Source organism: Dendropsophus ebraccatus, chromosome 1 (assembly GCF_027789765.1).
Source record: "Dendropsophus ebraccatus isolate aDenEbr1 chromosome 1, aDenEbr1.pat, whole genome shotgun sequence".
NCBI lineage: Eukaryota > Metazoa > Chordata > Amphibia > Anura > Hylidae > Dendropsophus > Dendropsophus ebraccatus.
The window spans coordinates 204,321,058-204,342,245 of record NC_091454.1 but is presented as its reverse complement, the minus strand read 5'-3'; the positions used below and the strand labels follow the sequence as shown (position 1 = coordinate 204,342,245).

Here is a 21,188-nt window from a genome sequence, read left to right as displayed (position 1 = left end):
AAAGCCAGGAATTGATTTGAAAAGAAGAGAAATCTCAGTGTTTCCTTTATGACCTGTTCCCTGTGTATAGTCCGTTACTGGCTTTGGCTGCAAAAATCTGTCAGATAATCTGATGGTATAATAGGGCCCTCATTGTCCAGCTCCCCACACCTGCCACAGACTTTTCCCTCCCACATTCATGGAAGTTCAAGGATGCTGCCAATGATAAACTTACAGAGAAGTCCAGCACCATTCTGGGATGAGATAAGCTTCACTTTTTCATGGTATCATGCCAATGATAATAACCATATACAGCAAGCGAGCACCGATCTATCTTGCTCTTCATTCCCATCGCCATCGGCTTTAGCAATCTGTTGTGTCAATCCACCTTTGGGTAGTGACCATAATGGCCTATCCCAGCATAGAGGATTGGGTAGGAACCAAGTGACGTGGTAGTTTTGTGACATGGCTGCCCCTTCGCAGGTGTCCACAGTCATTAGACCCCTATCACTCAGACATGGGGAAAATACAGTAGGCCACTGTGTTAGGGCGGGTTCACACCACGTAATTCTCACGGACAATGTCCGCGGAATTCCGTCAGCTGTCCGCCCGCACGGGCACGCGCTTTTCCGCCGGCTCCATAGACACCATTCTATGGGCCGGCGTTTTCCGCGATCCGCTAAAAGAAGTGACATGACACTTCTTTCAGCGTATAGCGGAATATGCTGGCCCATAGAATGGTGTCTATAGGGCTGGCGGAAAGGCGCCCAGATGTGCGGGCGGACAGCTGACGGAATTCCGCGGTTGTCTGCGAGAATTCCGTAGTGTGAACCCGCCCTTAGACAGCAACCGTGGCCTCAATGCAAAAACTCCAAAGGGGCCCGGTGACTGTGACATGTCAGTGCTGTGTCCTCTCGTGGGCCAGAAGGACATTGGGACAATCTTTGATGGCTAGATGGTTAGGTCAGACCATTTCCAAATGGGGTTTTCCCTGCATGTAGTGGTTAATACTCCAATGAAGGACAACCAGTAACCAGTAACAGGGCATGGGTGCCCAAGGCTCATCGATTTGTGGGGGGAGTAGTAGTTAGCCTGTCTGGTCTAAGCTTATTGTAGAGCTACTGTAAAGCATATTGCCGAAAAAGTTCCTGCTGACTAGGATGGAAATCACTCAGGGCATCGCAGCTGTTGCCATACCCAATTTCAGCCTGTGGGGCACCACGTGGGATGCTGGGTGTTATACCTTCAGCCTGTTGCATCTGTTGTTCCCAGGGTGTCTCTGGATCACCGGCCATACGTGATCTCAAAACTATCAAGGGAAAATATTTTTCTTTTAAATTAACTGGTTTCAGAAAGTTATACAGATTTGTAATTTACTTCTATTTTAAAATCTCAAGTCTTCCCATACTTATCAGATGCTGTATGCCCTGCAGGAAGTGGTGTATTCTTTCCAGTCTTACACAGTGCTCTCTGCTGCCACCTCTGTCCATGTCAGGAACTGTCCAAAGCAGGAGAGGTTTTCAATGGGAATCTGCTACTGCTCTGGACAGTTCCTGTCATGGACAGAGGTGGCAGCAGAGAGCACTGTGTCAGACTGGAAAGAATACACCACTTCCTGCAGGACACACAGCAGCTGATAAGTATGGGAAGATTTGAGATTTTTAAATAGAAGTAAATTACAAATCTGTATAACTTTCTGACACCAGTTGATATATATATATATATATATATATATATATATCTATCTATATATATATATATATATATCATTCTTCTGCTGGGCTGTAAAATCTGCATGGCTGCATGTAAATGACACAACTATAGATAAGGGTCAAGTATAAAGAGTCACGTCCAAATCAGCTCCACAATCACCTGGAAATGGGTGGTCTTCTGCTGGACCTTTGGGGTCCATGACTGTAGCAGAGCCCGCACTCTCTGTAGGATCCTTTACCTCTTATGGGTCAGTCTGATAAATTTGTGACCAGTCCAAAAAATTCTAGACTAAAAACAAGTGACTGAGGTAGGATGGATGTGAGCCCCCCCTCTGCTAACAATGAAGCTTTCCCACCCTCCACCCCCCAGCCTTGGGCTCTTCACATTCCCAGGATTCTCTGCAATATTTCCCATTGTGTTGCAAATAAGAAAGAAAGGAAATAACAAAAAGCTCCTCCAAAAAAACAAAAAAAAAAACACAAAAAGATCCCACAATGTGCGGCAGCGGGGAGCCCCAGCTGGGTGCCCTTCCCCTGGCGGTGCCCAGGAGCTTTGTGGGCTGAACAGCTGCACCAGCCACTTTACTTTGCAGGTTTCCCATCACTTTTTTTTTGTGTTCTACTAATTCCCCTACAATTTGGGACTGAACCATTCAACTCTAGGGGAGGGGTGGATACAAAGCTGGCATGTATTCTGTTCATCTGTTGTTGGATCAGTGGGTGTTGAACTCCCCCCATTTTTAGTATGCCCTGCAAGGGGGTGGGGGGGTGTTGCAACAATATTACTTTTTATCTGACCATAAAGGGTTAAGGCTGCTTGCTTTGCATACAGAGGGATTGATACAATGTAGCAGGAAGGTTGTGCAACAATGAAACCTGTTGAGTGGTTACAATAGTAAGAAGAAGGATATGGATATGGGGCAGGGATGGCATGTGCATTGGTTATAGTGATGGATGAGCAGAGGAGGAGGAGGATGGGACCTGTGTGCACTGGCAGATCTGTGTGGGCTTTGATCCTCCTCCCTGCTATGTGCAGTAGTACAGTCTGCTAGGGGGAGGGATAGCAGAGACATGCCAGACAGCTGATTCCCAGCCACACTCAGAGCAGGGGAGAGGCATCCTCCATGTAAGATCACAGAGCTTCTCCTAGGACCTGGGCTATCTAGCCTGACCCCCCAGCACTGAGCTCTGCTGCCAGGACAGGGGGGCATCACTGGTATCTGCACCCACCCTGCCATCTGCACCATGGCATTCAGCCCTTGGCAGATGCTGTCACCAGTCCAGTGGGCGAAATGGACCTGGTCAGCGGTGAGAGGTGCCGGAGGGGAGACGACGGAGGACGAGGGGGAGCAGGAATCCGGGTGAGTACTTCATGGTAGATGGCAAGAGTGGTTTTACATAGGACTGCAGATTTATCGGCATGCTGCATCTAATCGTCAGATGAAAGATCCAGTTGGTAGGTTTACATAGGACTGCGGATTTGTTATGATGCTCCCGCCAATAGGTGACAGAGGTAGTTTTACATAAGACTGCAGATTTGTCATGATGCTCTCATCAATAGGTGATAGAGGTAGTTTTACATAGGACTGCAGGTGTGTCATGATTCTGCCTCTTATAATTAAATAAAAGATCCAGTTGGTAGTTTTACATAGGACTGCGGATTTGTCATGATGCTCCCGTCAATAGGTGACAGAGGTAGATTTACATAGGACTGCAGATTTATCACGATTCTTCCTCTAATAATTAGATGAAAGATCCAGTTGATAATTTTACTTAGGACTGCAAATTTGTCGCAATTCTTCCGCTGATAATTAAATGAAAGATCCAGTTGGTAGTTTTACATAGGACTGCAGATTTGTCATGATGCTCTCGCCAATAGGTGACAGAGGTAGTCTTACATAGAACTGCGGATTTTTCATGATGCTCCTGCCAATAGGTGACAGGCAGTCTTACATAGGACTGCAGATTTACCCTGAATTAGGTGACATACCTAGCCCTGCTACATCTGTTGATGCTGCATAGTACTGATTATGGAGCCAATCTGCAATCCTGGCACTGAACAGGATATACTGTATACTGTGATATATTCACTATTATTCGGTGTCCTGCCTGTATACAAATGGGTTAACTCCGTCCTGTTCTCCTATATAATCAGACTTCTATATATCCAGAGCCGTGAATACTATGAGGTTATTTGATCCCGGCTATAACTTGCCTGCGTGTCCATTTTTCCATCCTGATGGAAATTATAGGACATTGCTGGTCCAGCCCCCCAGAGATCGTCTGCTGGTGGGGGGGCCGCATACATCGTGTCTTATCCCGGGGGATGCCGCGGGGTACATGCTAACCGCTCTTGCAGTGGGACCAGGGGGGTCACCTGTCAGCTCTATGGATGCCTGTGGTCCTCCAGACCTGGGAGCTGGAGTGGACAGTAAAAGGGGGAATCCAGGTCAGCCCGCCTCTATTCACATGTTATGCCTTAAAGGGGTTTTACCAGAATGTGAAAAATGGGCTATTTATGGAGGATAGATCCAGGATGTGATCACATGGTCTCTGGTTCTATACGCATGTCCGTGACTGTTGGACGTGACTCTTTATATTCGACCTTTATTTATGGTTGTGTTGTTTACATGAAGCCATGTGGATTTTGCAGCACGGCCCAGCGGCAGAAATAATATATAATTTTATATTAGTAGGTTACTGAGATCATTTATGGAGACACCCTGGGAACGCCAGATGCAACAGGCTGGATGCATTGCACCCAGCTTCCCATGTGGTGCCCCATAGGCAACAATTGGCCATGGCATCAGAGATGTGGACATTCAGGTGCCCCATGGGTGGGTATTGGACATGGCACCAGTACTATGTATGATCCAATGCACCATAGGCAGGAATTGGGTATGGCACTAGTATTATGGATGATCTGGCGTCCCATAGGCCTAAATTGGACATGACAACAGAACTATGGATGATATAGTGCCCCATAGGCAGAAATTGGGCATTGCACCAGACCTATTAATGTTCCAATGCAACATAGGCAGGAATTGGGCATGGCACTAGTAATATAGCCAATATAGTGCCCCATAGGCAGAAATTGGGCATGGCACCAGACCTATGAATGTTGCAATGCACCAGAGGCAGCCACTGGGTATGATGACACTATCAATATAGACAATCTGGTGCCCCATAGGGTGAAATTAGGCATGGCATAAGTAATATAGACAATACAGTATATGAACCCAGCCTAGTAGGGCCTCTATGCTCAGGAACTCCTTTAATATTTTTTACCCATCTAAAGAAATTGCTAGTGCAGATGGCTCCCATATAGGGGGATCCCGTGCACAGGAGCTTGTAGCCAAAAATGCAAAGTGGGTCTGATTCAATGTGACTATGTATTACCCAGTCGTCCATATGGGCCCATTATAATACTACACATTCCCTGCAGTTAAAATGATAGGTTATCCAAGATAGAAATAGCGCCACATCGAACCAAAAGTAATATTACAACTCAGCTCCATTGACCTGGGGCAATACCACACATAACCTGTGGACAGGTGTGGCGCTGTTTTGGCATAGAAACCAGCTATATTGTAAGGCATATAAAATGAGATTGTATATAGCAGGGATGGGGAACCTTCGGCCCTCCAGCTGTTGCACAACTACAATTCCCATCATGCCTGGACAGCCAAAGCGAAGCTTTGGCTGTCCAGGCATGATGGGAATTGTAGTTGTGCAACAGCTGGAGGGCCGAAGGTTCCCCATCCCTGGTCTATAGTATGAACCCCCAGCAATCTCTATAATACATTGCTATGGTGCTCTGTAAATCGCAGGTAATAGAAGCAGATAGCCCATTATACTTTGTATGTAGATAGCAGCCAGATATGAATGTGGAGACTGAAGATTAATTTCCGTACAGCCAATCGCTGGAGGAAATGCTGCTAGTGTTGCTAGGTGAACGTGCTGCGGTGCTGCAGAATATTGCTGTTCCATGAGAAGTGACTGTGATGGAGCCGTATATACAGTATACAGCACTATATGGGGATTTCCTTGCTGTATGGCTGATGTTTGGGGTAATAGTGCAGTGCCTTAAAGAAATCTCAGTCTTTCCCTCATTACCTGTTCTCTGTTTATAGTCCATTCCTGGCCTTGGCTCCAAAAAATCTGTCAGATAATCTGTTGGTGTAATAGGGCCCTTAGGGTGGTATTACACGGTCCGATGGGGGCCCGATAATAACTGTAAACGAGCGCCGCTCTGCTAGATCGGCGCTCGCTTACTGGGCCTATTACACTATTATCGTTTAACAAGGGCTGCAGGGACATCGTTACCGATGTCCTTGCAGCCCTTGCTTTACAATATACATTACCTATCCAGGCTGCAGGGCTCCTCTTGCGGTCTTCTTCTCCCCGGGTCCCGTGCGCTCCAGCTTCAGAGCGGCCTGTCTCAGCTGACAGGCCGCTCAGCCAATTACTGGACGTGGTGGTCTCGGCCAGTGATTGGCTGAGCAGCCTGTCAGCTGAGACAGGCCGCTCTGAAGCTGGAGCGCGGGGGACCCAGGGAGAAGAAGACCGCAAAAGGAGCCCTGCAGCCTGGATAGGTAATGTATATTGTCAGTCACCGGCCGCGCACCGCAATTACACGTAGCGATGCGCGGTCGGCGCCCAACAATTATAGGTTCAAACCTATATCAACCACCAGCCGATGAACGTTTTCATCGGCTGATCATTGTATTTATTACACGGAGCGATAATCGGCCTATTATCGTTCCGTGTAATAGTACCGTTAGTGGGCCCCTCATCTTTGCACTATGCCCCCAGCACCTACACACTGTTCACAATCACTTGAGACACCACTAACATACTCAAACACACATTACTAATACGTGCACCTAATGACATACATATGATTGACTAACTTACTGACTGACTGACTGACACACATACGTACACACAGCACTTACAGCTCAATCTTTTCCCTCTTCCTCTCTGCCCGGCGGATCTCCACACTGTAGTATTGAGGACCTGCAGGTCATGTGATCAGGTCCTTTACCCCTCTCTCTCTCTGGAGGATGCTCACAGGCCCTGCTCTTTCTGTCTTCTGATGTTCAGTGCTCATCCTGCACTACAGTGAGGGGGCTGATCATCAGAACACTGGGCCCCCTCCCCCTCCGGGCCCCTGAAGGCACTGGGGCTCTGGCACTTGCCCAGGTAGGCCCTGAGCTGACGCCAGCCCTGTCCCCTTTGCTACTAGATGCAGCAGGGCTTCCTTCTCCACAGCAATGTTCTCCAACCTGTGGCCCTCCAGCAGTTTCAAAACTACAACTCCCAGCATGCCAGGGCCTGCTGGGAGTTGTAGTTTGCAATTGCTGGAGAGCCACAGGTTGGAGAACATTGCTCCAACTGCATTTTTCGGGGTAGAAAATTTGCCCTAGAGGGTGAAAGAAGCACCAGACCCTTCTGTCCCTTTGGCCATTTTGACCTTTGCTATGGCCCTTGTCCTCTATGTCCATCACTGCTCACATACAAGTGATCTCCATTATTATTCTCAGTCACCATCTCTTCTGCATCAAGAAAGTTTCCATCACTTGCAGAAAGGCCGAGACTCTCAAGAAAGTAGGAAGGAAATGTCGCTAACCACTAACGGCTCCATTGTGAAACCTTAAAGCTGTAGAACTGCATGGGGGGGGGGCGTCATGTCAGGAAATGAGAAGGTTTCCCCTGCTGTTTTTATAGGTTTGAACATAGCGTGTCACCAGGATGTGTGTCTTCAAAAGGTTTCCACTGTATTTTAAATAAAGTTTATTGAATTGATGATGCAGGATTGTGGTCACATGCTGCGATCAATGCATTAAAGGGGTTGTTCACCAAAGAACATTTTTTTTCTTTCAAATCAACTAGGGCAAGAGATTTGTAATTTACTTCTATTAAGAAAATTCCAGTACTTATCAGCTGCTGTATGTCCTGCAGCAAGTGGTGTATTCTTTCCAGTCTGGAGAGCAGTAGTGGTTTTCTATTGGGATTTGCTACTACTCTGGACAGTTCCTGACCTGGACAGAGGTGGCGGCAGAGAGCACTGTGTCAGACTGGAAAGATTACACCACTTCCTGCAGGACATACAGCAGCTCATAAATACTGGAAGACTGGAGACTTGTTAATAGAAGTAAATTAGAAATTTTTGGCACCAGTTGATTTGAAAGAAAAAAAAATAAAAATTGGGCGAACAACTTTTAAATTCTGGCAAATAAAAATATGGATGTTTTTTTTCAAACTTCTTATAATAAAGTTATGAAATAAAGTTTAATAAAGAAAATGTAAATTATTTTATATCACTAGTGCAGTAGTATGCAATGATAATGATACTAAGGCAGCAGCGTTCGCAATATTTAAATGTACCAAGGCTTGGGTAGCCCTGCAGTTCCGAACACAGTCATTGGTGGCAGCAAAGAGGCCGTATCAGTCCTTAACTGCACTGGGGCTCCTCTGCACCTCTGTATACAGTTTTACTACATGCACTCAGAGAACCTACAGAGCCCAGTTACAAACATGGTGTAAAATGAAAATGGATCACTTGCCCCTAGCAACCAATCAGATTCCACTTCTCATTCCTCACAGACTCTTTGGAAAATGAAAGGTGGAATCTGATTGGTTGCTAGGGGCAACTGGGCCAGTTTCACTTTACACCATGTTTGATAAATCTCCCCCATGTGCATCTTGCGCATTCATAGTAGCATGGATGACAGTGGTGGTGACACTATGAGGGGGTCCAGACTCCGTCAGGGGGGCCGGGGGAAGGCATACACGCACATACTTGTAGTCCGCATTTCCTTCATATGTTGTTTTTTTCTGCCAAGATCTGTTCTTGTTTTTGGCAAAATGTATAGAGAAGGAGAACTGACCACAAGTATGTATACTGGAGGAGGCCGTACAGTAACATAGAGCTGGGACGGCGCCCTACCCTGGGGCCTCCGACTGTATGACTCCGCTAGTTGGCATAGAGTTCTGTGGTCTTTACTTAAAGGAATTGTTCGGTGATAAGAGTTTAGAGTCCAGCTTGTTTAGACAGGATACATTGTGATATTTAATTTAGATACATAGTATAAACTACATATTGATACATTTGTATTCTGTAGAACGGATACATTATAACAAATATAACTGGATCCGGGTGGATTTGCAGCCTTTAAAGGGGTACTCCAGCGGAAAAAAAAATTTCAAATCAGCTGGTTTCAGAAAGGTATGTAGATTTATAATTTACTTCTGTTTTAAAATCTCCAGTCTTCTGGTACTTATTAGCTGATGTATGTCCTGCAGGAAGTGGTGTATTCTTTTCAGTCTGACACAGTGCTCTCTTCTGCCACCTCTGTCCATATCAGGAACTGTCCAGAGCAGCAGCAAATCCTCATAGAAAACCTCTCCTGCTCTGGACAGAGGTGGCAGCAGAGAGTACTGTGTCAGACTGGAAAGAATACACCACTTCCTGCAGGACATAAAGCAGCTGATAAGTATAGGAAGACTTTAGATTTTTAAATAGAAGTAAATTACGAATCTATATAACTTTCTGAAACCAGTTGATTTAAAAGAAAAAGATTTTCGCTGGATAACCCCTTTAAGTAGCGGAGATCTTGGAAATTGACACACCAGGTATATTAGCAAGTAATGGAGACCGGTGACACATGTGCTTCCATGTCAGTCCCCCGGGGCTGGTGGGGTCACTGTTTGTGTAGTCACCTGCTGACAACAGGGCGAGGTCAGGTCAGACAACAGCTGCAATCCAAGAGCTGAGAGGCCATGGCTTCACATATCCTGCTAATCCACCTCACTTTAGTACATGATACCTCGGGGTATCCTCAGCCATGTGCTCTACATTGTGCAGACGTTGTTTTATGTTCACGTCCTTGGCACGGTTTATAGGGTTATTGCTTACTGTGCTGTATTACTAGAACCATATGGTGATCCTGGAACTGTCTGCTATACGCTCCGAGGACCGGAGGGCAAGTAGGGAAGAGATTCAGTGCAGCCGGGTCTGTACAGGTGACAGGACGTTACAGCTCCCATGTTACCCAGCTCTCCCACACACCTGAAGTTGTCACTCAGCTTTCCCATGGTACTGAATGGAAAATTGGCTCAGAATTTAATCTGATACAATGCATCTATATCAAGATGACTTATTCTGTCTGCTTTATCAGAAAGACTAGTTCATATCTCTCCTGATAACTTCATGTATATGCACACTTGGCTCATCTGGGTGTGCATGTGTTTCTATACAAATCCTAGTGATCTACTAGAGAACAAAAGGATCAGACATTGTGAATCCAACATGACCGACCCTTATCTCATCTGCCATTAGGGGACAGTCAGGAGACCCCTATACACATGGGGGGAGATTTATCAAACATGGTGTAAAGTGAAACTAGCTCAGTTGCCCCTAGCAACCAATCAGATTCCACCTTTCATTTTCCCAAGAGTCTATGAGGAATGAAAGGTGGAATCTGATTGGTTGCTAGGGGCAACTGAGCCAGTTTCACTTTACACCATGTTTGATAAACCTCCCCCATGGTCGACTGCCGAAAACAGTGCATGTGTATGACTAGCCTTAAGGCCCTATTCCACGGAACTTTTTTGAACGATTATCGTTCTTAAAATCGTTCAAACGACCGCTTGTTAACAATATTCGTTCTGTGGAATAGCTGTAAACGAGCGAACGACAACAGCGAAATCGTCGTTGAGTCGTTCACTATTTTTTTTCAACATGTCGAAAAAAAATCGTTGGTCTTTCAACAATAATTCGCTAATCTTTTCATTGAATAAAAAATCTTTCAGTCGTCCTTGAAATGTCTACCCCACGTTTTAAACGACCATGTAACGATGTAACGACCGCAAAAAAAAACGTTACACTACAGATATCGTTCACGTTCCCACACGTATTATGTGTTATCGTTCGCTGAAAAAAATCGTTAAGTGCTCGTTAACGAGCGGTCATTGGAGCGAGTCTATGAACGATAATCGTTCCGTGAAATAGGGCTATTAGTCTAATACATTCCCATATGTTTCTGGGAAAACGATAGACAGAAGACCTCTCTGGTAAGTATACCTCCCCCCATGTGGTTTAAACTATACCTTTCAAAATAAGACCCTCCGGATCAGCATAGAGGTCCTCTGCCGATCCGGGAGGTGGAGTCTCCATGGATACGGAGCTGACCTTCCGGATTAGCAGAAGATCTCCCCGCTGATCCGGAAGGTCCGATTGTGGCAGGTATACTGTAACGCTATGGCAATGCATTATGCTCAGCAGCCTCTCAACAAGCTGTTCATATCACAGTACTCTAATATAGAGAATTTTTGAGTAGCCCGATACTCGAGCGAATACTATACTCTATAGAGCATGGTGGCTCATCCCTAGTGATGAATTATTATATGCCAGTGGAGACAGGTTTGCCATTCAGGAATACAGGGTAGCACCCACTCACTGGTTGGCACCAACCAAAGAGAACTAATATAAGTTGAACAGAAGTTTTATCCACTTGCTAGAAGAAGACGTCTCAAGGAATTCTATTTTCTGGTCACATTTCTTCTCTCACTCTTGACTATGAACTCTCGGCTGCCATTGGGGACACGGCTCGTATGGCTCTTTCCACAAACAGATGTTTATCTAGTGAGGAACGATGACAAGAATCTAACACAACTGGTTTACTGTCTTCCGCAGCTCAGACTCCGAGGGAAACTTTGACACTCCTGAAGACGATACTCCCATCCCGTCACCTGTCAAGGAGCAAACTCAAGGTAATCGGCCGTGCGGATGTAATTCTTATCCACAGCCTCGGTGTGCAGGTTGTCTGATTTGTCTCGCTAAGCGTGGTGCCTGAGAAAGTTACTGCTGGGGGTGGGGGGGTGGGGGGACCCAGCCTACTGCATGTACTGGCATATATTAGGCCTCCATGCTGGTTGTGCCATTTTAAGGCCCTTGGTTGGCATCTTAACATCCTGTGATTTTGGTCTCCATAATGTAGAGGGATAATGGATAAAGTGAGGTAACAGTAGATGTCTAATGCTACACAGTGATGTCACAGGATATGGACAATATACTGTACACAGTAATGTCACAGTATAGGGATAATGCACACAGTGATGTCACAGTACCGGGATAATGCACACAGTGATGTCACAGTACCGGGATAATACACACAGTGATGTCACAGTACCGGGATAATACACAGTGATGTCACAGTACAGGGATAATACACACAGTGATGTCACAGTACAGGGATAATACACACAGTGATGTCACAGTACAGGGATAATACACACAGTGATGTCACAGTACAGGGATAATACACACAGTGATGTCACAGTACAGTTATATTACACACAGTGACGTCACAGTACCGGGATAATACACACAGTGATGTCACAGTACCGGGATAATACACAGTGATGTCACAGTACCGGGATAATGCACACAGTGACGTCACAGTACAGGGATAATACACACAGTGATGTCACAGTACCGGGATAATACACACAGTGATGTCACAGTACCGGGATAATACACAGTGATGTCACAGTACAGGGATAATACACACAGTGATGTCACAGTACAAGGATAATACACACAGTGATGTCACAGTACAGGGATAATACACACAGTGATGTCACAGTACAGGGCAATGGCGGATTATAATGTGGGCGGTCTGGGCGGCCGCCCGGGGCTCCGGGGGGCCCATGCCACGCCGCCCACATAATAATGCTGCTGCGGCCCGGCCCCCCCTCGCCACTGCAGGCTCTTGTGACCGCAAGCATTGTTTTGCTTGCGGTCACAAGAGTCCTGCTCTTACTGTCCCCCAGCTGTTGCACAGCTGCCGGAGGTGTCCCGTCCTATCCCCCCGGCAGCGCGCGCATCACAGAGCTCCCCGTGCGCTTGTGACTGTGACTTCTGGTGCACAGGGAGCTCTCTGATGCGCGCGCTGCCGGGGGGATAGGACGGGACACCTCTGGCAGCTGCGCAACAGCCGGGGGTCAGACAGAGCCTGCAGGAGAGGAGAGGATCGACAGGGGAACGGGTTGTAAGGTGAGTTTTTTTATTTTTTAAATCTGCCTGCACGGAGGGGGGAGGGGGGACCATCTATAAGAGGGGGGAAAAGAGGGGGACCGTCTATAAGAGGGAAGGGGGGGAAGAGGGGGACCATCTATAAGGGGGGGGAAAGAGGGGGACCATCTATAAGAGGGAAGGGGGGGAAGAGGGGGACCATCTATAAGAGGGGGGGGGAAAAAAGGGACCATCTATAAGGGGGGGGGGGAAAGAGGGGGACCATCTATAAGAGGGGGGGGGAAAGAGGGGGACCATCTATAAGAGGGGGGGGGAAAGAGGGGGACCATCTATAAGAGGGGGGGGAAGAGGGGGACCATCTATAAGAGGGGGGGGAGAGGGGGACCATCTCTAAGAGGGGGGGGGAGAGGGGGACCATCTATAAGAGGGGGGGAAAGAGGGGGACCATCTATAAGAGGGGGGGGGGAGAGGGGGGGGGGGAGAGGGGGGCCATCTATAAGAGGGGGGGAAAGAGGGGGACCATCTATAAGAGGGGGGGGGAAGAGGGGGACCATCTATAAGAGGGGGGAGAGGGGGACCATCTATAAGAGGGAAGGGGGGAAGAGGGGGACCATCTATAAGAGGGGGGGGAAGAGGGGGACCATCTATAAGAGGGGGGGGGAAGAGGGGGACCATCTATAAGAGGGGGGGAAAGAGGGGGACCATCTATAAGAGGGGGGGAAGAGGGGGACCATCTATAAGAGGGGGGGAGAGGGGGACCATCTATAAGAGGGGGGGGAGAGGGGGACCATCTATAAGGGGGGGAGGAGAGGGGGGCCATCTATAAGAGGGGGGGAAAGAGGGGGACCATCTATAAGAGAAAGGGAGAGGGGGACCATCTATAAGAGGGGGGAAGAGGGGGGCCATCTATAAGGAGGGAAGAGGGTGACCATCTATAAGGGGGGAAGAGGGGGACCATCTCCTATAGGATTAGCACCCTCCTCTCCTGACATCCTCTGTGCTGCTGGGACACTGCGACCTCCCCTATAAGATCAGCCCCCTCCTCTCCTGACATCCTCTGTGCTGCTCAGACCTCTCCTATAGATCAGCACTCTCCTTTCCTGACATCCTCTGTGCTGCTGTGACCTCCCCTATAGATCAGCACCCTCCTCTCCTGACATCCTCTGTGCTGCTGTGACGTCCCATATAAGATCAGCGCCCTCCTCTCCTGACATCCTTTGTGCTGCTGTGACCCTCCCCTATTATATCAGCGCCCTCCTCTCCTGACATCCTCTGTGCTGCTCGGACCTCTCCTATAGATCAGCACCCCCCTCTCCTGACATCCTCTGTGCTGCTGGGACCTCTCCTATAGCATTAGCACCCTCCTCTCCTGACATCCTCTGTGCTGCTGGGACCTCTCCTATAGGATTAGCACCCTCTTCTCCTGACATCCTCTGTGCTGCTGTGACCCTGCGACCTCCCCTATAAGATCAGCTCCCTCCTCTCAGTATGTTTATTGGGGGCAGTGGAGGTGGGGTGGACAATGCTAACTGGGACCAAACATTATGTTTATTGGGGCCAGCAGGGAGGGGAGGCAGTCAGTGTTTATTGGGGACAGCGTGGGGGGAGGGGGGGAGGTGCCGGAGTATAATGTAGGCGGATTGACTGGGGGGGGCCCAGGTTGGGTGGACAGCCCGGGGCCCAGGGTACATTTAATCCGCCACTGATACAGGGATAATACACACAGTGATGTCACAGTACAGGGGGGATAATACACAGTGATGTCACAGAACAGGGATAATACACACAGTGATGTCACAGTACAGGGATAATACACACAGTGATGTCACAGTACAGGAATAATACACACAGTGACGTCACAGTACAGGGATAATACACACAGTAATGTCACAGCACAGGGATAATACACACAGTGATGTCACAGTACAGGGATAATACGCACAGTGATGTCACAGTACAGGGATAATACGCACAGTGATGTCACAGTACAGGGATAATACACACAGTGATGTCACAGTACAGGGATAATACACACAGTGACGTCACAGTACCGGGATAATACACACAGTGATGTCACAGTACCGGGATAATACACACAGTGATGTCACAGTACAGGGATAATACACACAGTGATGTCACAGTAACGGGATAATACACACAGTGATGTCACAGTACCGGGATAATACACACAGTGATGTCACAGTACAGGGATAATACACACAGTGATGTCACAGTACAGGGATAACACACACAGTGATGTCACAGCACAGGGATAATACACACAGTGATGTCACAGTACCGGGATAATACACACATTGATGTCACAGTAAGGATACGATAATGCACACAGTGGTATGACAATACACCATGAAACCATAGTCTCTGATTGATGTCGGTGAATGGGAAACCACAGATCTCCCAGCTGACTGTTTGTTACAGTTGAATCCAGTCCAGACAGTCCTGAGATACACAGCCCAGGGTCTAGATAATCTGATACATTGTACCAAACTATTAGGACACAGGGCAGATTACTTTGCGGTGTTTTGGTGTAGATGAGACACTATTGTATGTATTTCACCTCAGGATGGTTCTCATTCTTTCTCAGAAAGCAGAGATCTTAAACACTTGCAGGAATTGATACTGGGAGAATTTCAGAAAGTTGTAAAATGTGAAGTGATAAAATCTTTATGGACGTAAGAACATGTGGTCTTATGTGGTATAAGATGTACCATCAGCCACAAGGAACTGTATTCTACCCTCATCCCACCCCAAGGGTAACAATCGGGGTCAGCTAAGACATGACAACCTTTTATTCTCAGTGAGTGAATGGAGCTTTGTTGGACCATGGGGATGGGATCCTGGGCTACATAGTGACATTGTAGCACCCTGGTCACATGTTACTATCTTACTCTATAGAAATCAATGGAAACCAATGCTTGAGTTAAATTGTGCCTGGCACCGAAACAGAGATTTCCACTATAGAGAGTAACCCTCGGTGTAGTATTGGTTGTGCTCAGATTTAAGTAGTCGCTGGAGGAGTAACATTAAAGCTTAACATATAAAAGTTTCCCCCAACTATTATGTCCCGTTTATACTACAAGTATAGTCTTATGTTGGCAGAAGAGCCATTTGGCCCCTCTGGTGGACATTAGGACCCAGGTGTAAATGCAGCAAACTTTTTCTCATGGAGCTTTGCTGGGCCTATAAAGCCTTTCTTCTAAAGGAAGACATCATTATTTTAATTTTAAGAGAGAGAGAGCGCTATTTTTCATACACTATCCAAGGGAGCATTGCCTGGTCTATACAGGTTTTTCTGGAGGAGAGGTATTTTACATATATTTTTCCCTCAGAGCATTGCCTGGCCTGTGAGTCTTCTTTCTGGAGGGGTATGGGGGGCTATTTTGCTCACTATATTTCACAGATCATTGCCTGGCCTATAGGTCTTCCATTTTATGCATAACTTTTTCCTACAGAACATTGCCTGGCCTATAAGTATTCCTTCTGGAGAGCTTATTTCGATATATGCTTTTCTCCCCCTAAGCCAGCTGCCAGTCACCATAAAAAGAAACTCTACCCCTCCCCCAGTGGTGTAGGACATCTCTATGTTGTGGCGCCCACATAGCCCCCGTGCTGTACTCATCATGAGCCTGTGATTTCATGTTCTTATGCCCCATTCCCTGTATCGTGACTGATCAGATCATCTCCAGAACATAAAAGCTTTCACGCTTCCTGACAGCTTGTTTTCTTTGGTTTATGATTCAGATATACAGTATGTGGGTGAGTGAGTCAGAGGAAAAGAGGAAACTAAATATAGTCACCATGCCGCACAATAACAGCTGAACAGCCAGATGTCCATGGATTCTATCTATCTATCTATCTATCTATCTATCTATCTATGTATCTATCTATCTATCTATCTCCTATCTATCTATCTCCTATCTATCTATCTATCTATCTATCTATCTCCTATCTATCTATCTATCTCCTATCTATCTATCTATCTCCTATCTATCTATCTATCTATCTCCTATCTATCTATCTATCTATATATATCTATCTATCTCCTATCTATCTATATATATCTATCTATCTATCTCCTATCTATCTATCTATCTATCTATCTATCTATCTATCTATCTATCTATCTCCTATCTATCTTCTATCTATCTATCTATCTATCTATCTATCTATCTATCTATCTCCTATCCATCTATCTCCTATCTATCTTCTATCTATCTATCTCCTATCTATCTATCTCCTATCTATCTATCTCCTATCTATCTATCTATCTATCTATCTATCTTCTATCTATCTATCTCCTATCTATCTTCTATCTATCTATCTATCTATCTATCTATCTATCTTCTATCTATCTATCTCCTATCTATCTTCTATCTCTATCTATCTATCTATCTATCTATCTATCTATCTATCTATCTATCTCCTATCTATCTTCTATCTATCTATCTATCTATCTCCTATCCATCTATCTCCTATCTATCTTCTATCTATCTATCTCCTATCTATCTATCTCCTATCTATCTATCTCCTATCTATCTATCTATCTCCTATCTATCTATCTATCTATCTATCTTCTATCTATCTATCTCCTATCTATCTTCTATCTATCTATCTATCTATCTTCTATCTATCTATCTCCTATCTATCTTCTATCTCTATCTATCTATCTATCTTCTATCTATCTATCTCCTATCTATCTATCTATCTATCTATCTATCTCCTATCTATCTATCTATCTATCTCCTATCTATCTATCTATCTATCTATCTATCTATCTATCTATCTTCTATCTATCTATCTCCTATCTATCTTCTATCTATCTATCTATCTATCTATCTATCTATCTATCTATCTCCTATCTATCTTCTATCTATCTATCTATCTCCTATCTATCTATCTATCTATCTATCTTCTATCTATCTATCTCCTATCTATCTTCTATCTCTATCTATCTATCTATCTATCTTCTATCTATCTATCTCCTATCTATCTATCTATCTATCTATCTATCTATCTATCTATCTATCTATCTCCTATCTATCTATCTATCTATCTATCTCCTATCTATCTATCTATCTATCTCCTATCTATCTATCTATCTATCTATCTATCTATCTATCTATCTATCATCTATCTATCTCCTATCTATCTATCTATCTCCCTGTTACACCGCTGTATGGATGGCTCCAGTATGTTGGGCTCCAGTATGACGGTTCTGGCGACGCTTCCACATTCTTTCATGTTCTGGGCCTATTTCTGTCTTGTTTACATTGAATATTCGGTGTGTCCTCAGACTACATACCAGCCCGCACTGGAAATAAATGTCAAAAACAGTCTCCGCTAGAAGGATTCCTGGCATTTTTCTATGGCTGCCTTACAAAGCATCTGACTGGTTAACCCTTTGCCTGGTAGATGTATGTAATCTCCCCATGAAACTGATGATAATAGATACCTGACACCGGTGTTCCCACACCTGTGGCTCTCTAGTTGTTTGAAAACTACAACCACTGGAGAGCTATACTACCCTACACCCATAGCATAGAACTGTACGCCCCCCCCCCCCCCCCCCTCACGCACAACACAAAGCACTGCGTATGTATATATACATACACACACAGGCAGAATCCTGCCTGCAGCCACAAGAGTGACTGGCAGAGCAGAGAGCCAATGGCTGCTTGCTCTGTCAGTCCACTGTTTTTAATTATAAGGGCTCATTAGGAGCCCTTATGGTTAAATACATAGGTGCAAGAGCAGTCTACCTTCTGGTTAACCCCTTATATACTGCAGTGTGTAAGTGACCCAGAGTTCACTTACATGCTGCAACACAAAAAAGCAGGAGACAAGGAAATCTCTGCTCCTGCACTGATAACCCCTGAACTGAGCGCCTGCAGAGGTCAGAGGTTATCACAGCAGTGAAGCACAGACCTCCTTGTGTTCTGCTTTTAACCCTTTTTTGTGTTGCAGCAAGTAAGTGAATATTGGGTCACTAACACACTGCAGTATATAAGGGGTTAAGCAGAAGGACACAGGATGGTTATTATCTTCCCTGTACATCTCCGGGGCCCCCTCCTTCATAGGCCCCATAGCAGCTGCCTGCCCTGCCTCTATGGTAGCTACACCACTGCCTACACTGTGTGACCCAAGCTGATCTGCCAGTAGTAGGGATTGTACATTGACATATCAGTGATCAGCTTCAAAACTGCCCTGGAAAAGAATTATGGATTCTTAAAACATTAAAGGGTAAATACACCTTAGGATCATCTTGTACATTATAAGATTATGACGGGTAAATGGGTCACCTAGAGCTGGCACTGACCAAACCCCTTTGCCATTGGTTTGAGTTTTGTAAATCCTTCTAGCAGGTGTTCAAACTTCCTGCAGCACCCCTGCAGGTGAAACTGAGTATTACACAGCTGTTATTAAAAGCAGCCTGCTTTGTAGCCTCAGTCCACTGTGTCTAATAAAAGAAGATATGGATCCTACCCCCCAACCCAGTATTCAGAAATGGGTTTCTAAATCCTTTAAGGGTACGTTCACACATACCGACTCGCGGCGGAAATCTCGCTGCTAATTTTGCAGCGAGATCTGCTATGAGTCAAGGTCCTGGCAGGTGTCTTGTCAATACATACATGGCTGCGGCTGGGCAACACACTGATTGGCTGGGCAGGAGGGCAGGACGCCGGGACCCTGTGCAGCAAGGAGACAGGTAATGTATAACAGACAGCGGGGGGGCTTCAGTTTCATTGAAGTGAATGAAGCCAAGTTGTAATACCACATACAGCCAGAGGACAGGTGTGGCGCTATTTTAGGAAGAAATAAGCCATGTTTTTCTAATCCTAGAGAACGCCTTTAACATAATGTTTCCATGTGAAATTATCACCCACATGTGTTGGATTCATTAAAGCTTCTGGGTGACGTGAGATCAGGAGACCATTTCAAAAAGGACGTATGAACAATGCAAGTAGTGTCTAAGACGTGGGAGGAACAAGGGGAAATCCTCACCGAGAAGACAAAGCTATTGATTCTGACCACAGTTTTCTGCACCACCCATCGCTAAGGTTCTTGAGAAGCAGCAGTAACTATCCCACATACTGTGTGTAGATCAAGTAAAGGTGACTCTGCTGGTACTTTACTGGGGGTTGTCCAGAATTAGAGGAACACTGCTGCTTTCTTCTGTAAACAGTGCCACACCTATCTATTGGTTGAATGCAGATGATGAATGAGGTAGAGCTGCTATATCATACACAACCTGTGGATTGGCCCAGCTATGTTTTTTACGGGAAACAGATTGCTGATCTCAGGGAGACCAGCCAAAGATAACACTGTTGGCTGCTGGGTAATGCGCTCAATGCAGTGAAATCCTAGGTGCATTGCTCCCTGGGAAACACAAATGTGTAAAAAACATTTAAGAGTCTCGAAACAAGGGACTAACCAGACATCCCTCCGGGAAGGACCAGCCTAGGGGTGGTTTCCCTTTGGCCGGGCCCTTCCCATGGTGATATCTGGCTAGTCCCGTGTTTCGAGACTCTCTTAAATGAGGCTCCACAGACTATTTTTTTTTTTTTTTGCATGACCTGAGGATGACCATCTATGACTACTATGAAGAAAGAGGCTCATAGCCATACACCTTAGATTCGGCATGTTAAAATGCAACTAACTGATCCATCTCTCCCTTGACGTTATCAGGAGATAGAAGTCCGCCATACATGAGATGGTTGGTGACTCCTGACTAAACTGGGTACAGCCCACAATAATTCAATGTAATAACCCTTTCCCACAGTCAATATTTCCATTCTATGATGGGATTAGCAGGTTCATAGCTATAGGGGATGCATGGATAGCTGTCACATCTTTGTGCTGGTTCCTAGAGGGCCCACCGACCCATATAAGACACCAGTGTTCTTAAATACACCTGGTAGACTGGAGGGAAGGGTGGGGGGTGGTGGTACAGGATTTCCCCCGGACCTCAGGATTAAAGGTACTTATAACCTTCTTTTATACCTAATTGCCATGATTATAGCTTTTACATAGAACAATCCCATTTTTTGGCTTAACATGAAAGCAGCGTATTTGTAACGTAATTATCGGCTGAGGCTTCCCGGAGTCGTTGTCACAGAACGCTTGTATGGAAGGAGCCAAGTCATTGTAAGATATTACAGATGGGGGGGGGGGGGGGGGGGCTGGTAAGATCACTATAGAAAATGTGAATTATGATGCAGGTTCCTATTGTTATCCCTTTAATGCAGTTTTAGTTATTTTATTCGCTTTTTATGGTGCGTTCACACCTACAGGATCTGCAGCAGATTTTCTGCAGCAGATTTCATTTAAATAACTGAACACAGCATCAGATCTGCTGCAGATCCTGTAGGTGTGAACGTACCCTTAGACTATAAATACTTAGATATGAGATATGGCTCTTCTTTAGTTTGAGGACC

At 45.7% G+C, this 21,188-nt stretch overlaps 1 protein-coding gene across 3 annotated transcripts in view; it reads left to right on the top strand.

Moving 5' to 3' along the window:
* TACC1 (transforming acidic coiled-coil containing protein 1) overlaps positions 1 to 21,188 on the top strand; it is a 61,860-nt gene that overhangs the window by 15,779 nt on the left and 24,893 nt on the right. For 2 of the 3 annotated variants that reach the window (XM_069945231.1, XM_069945214.1), the window contains one exon: positions 11,392 to 11,468. In XM_069945231.1, the coding sequence (XP_069801332.1) occupies positions 11,392 to 11,468 (77 nt within the window). Of the gene's footprint in view, positions 1 to 2,750; positions 3,053 to 11,391; positions 11,469 to 21,188 lie in introns of those variants that run through there. The other variant, XM_069945222.1, reaches the window with a different exon arrangement.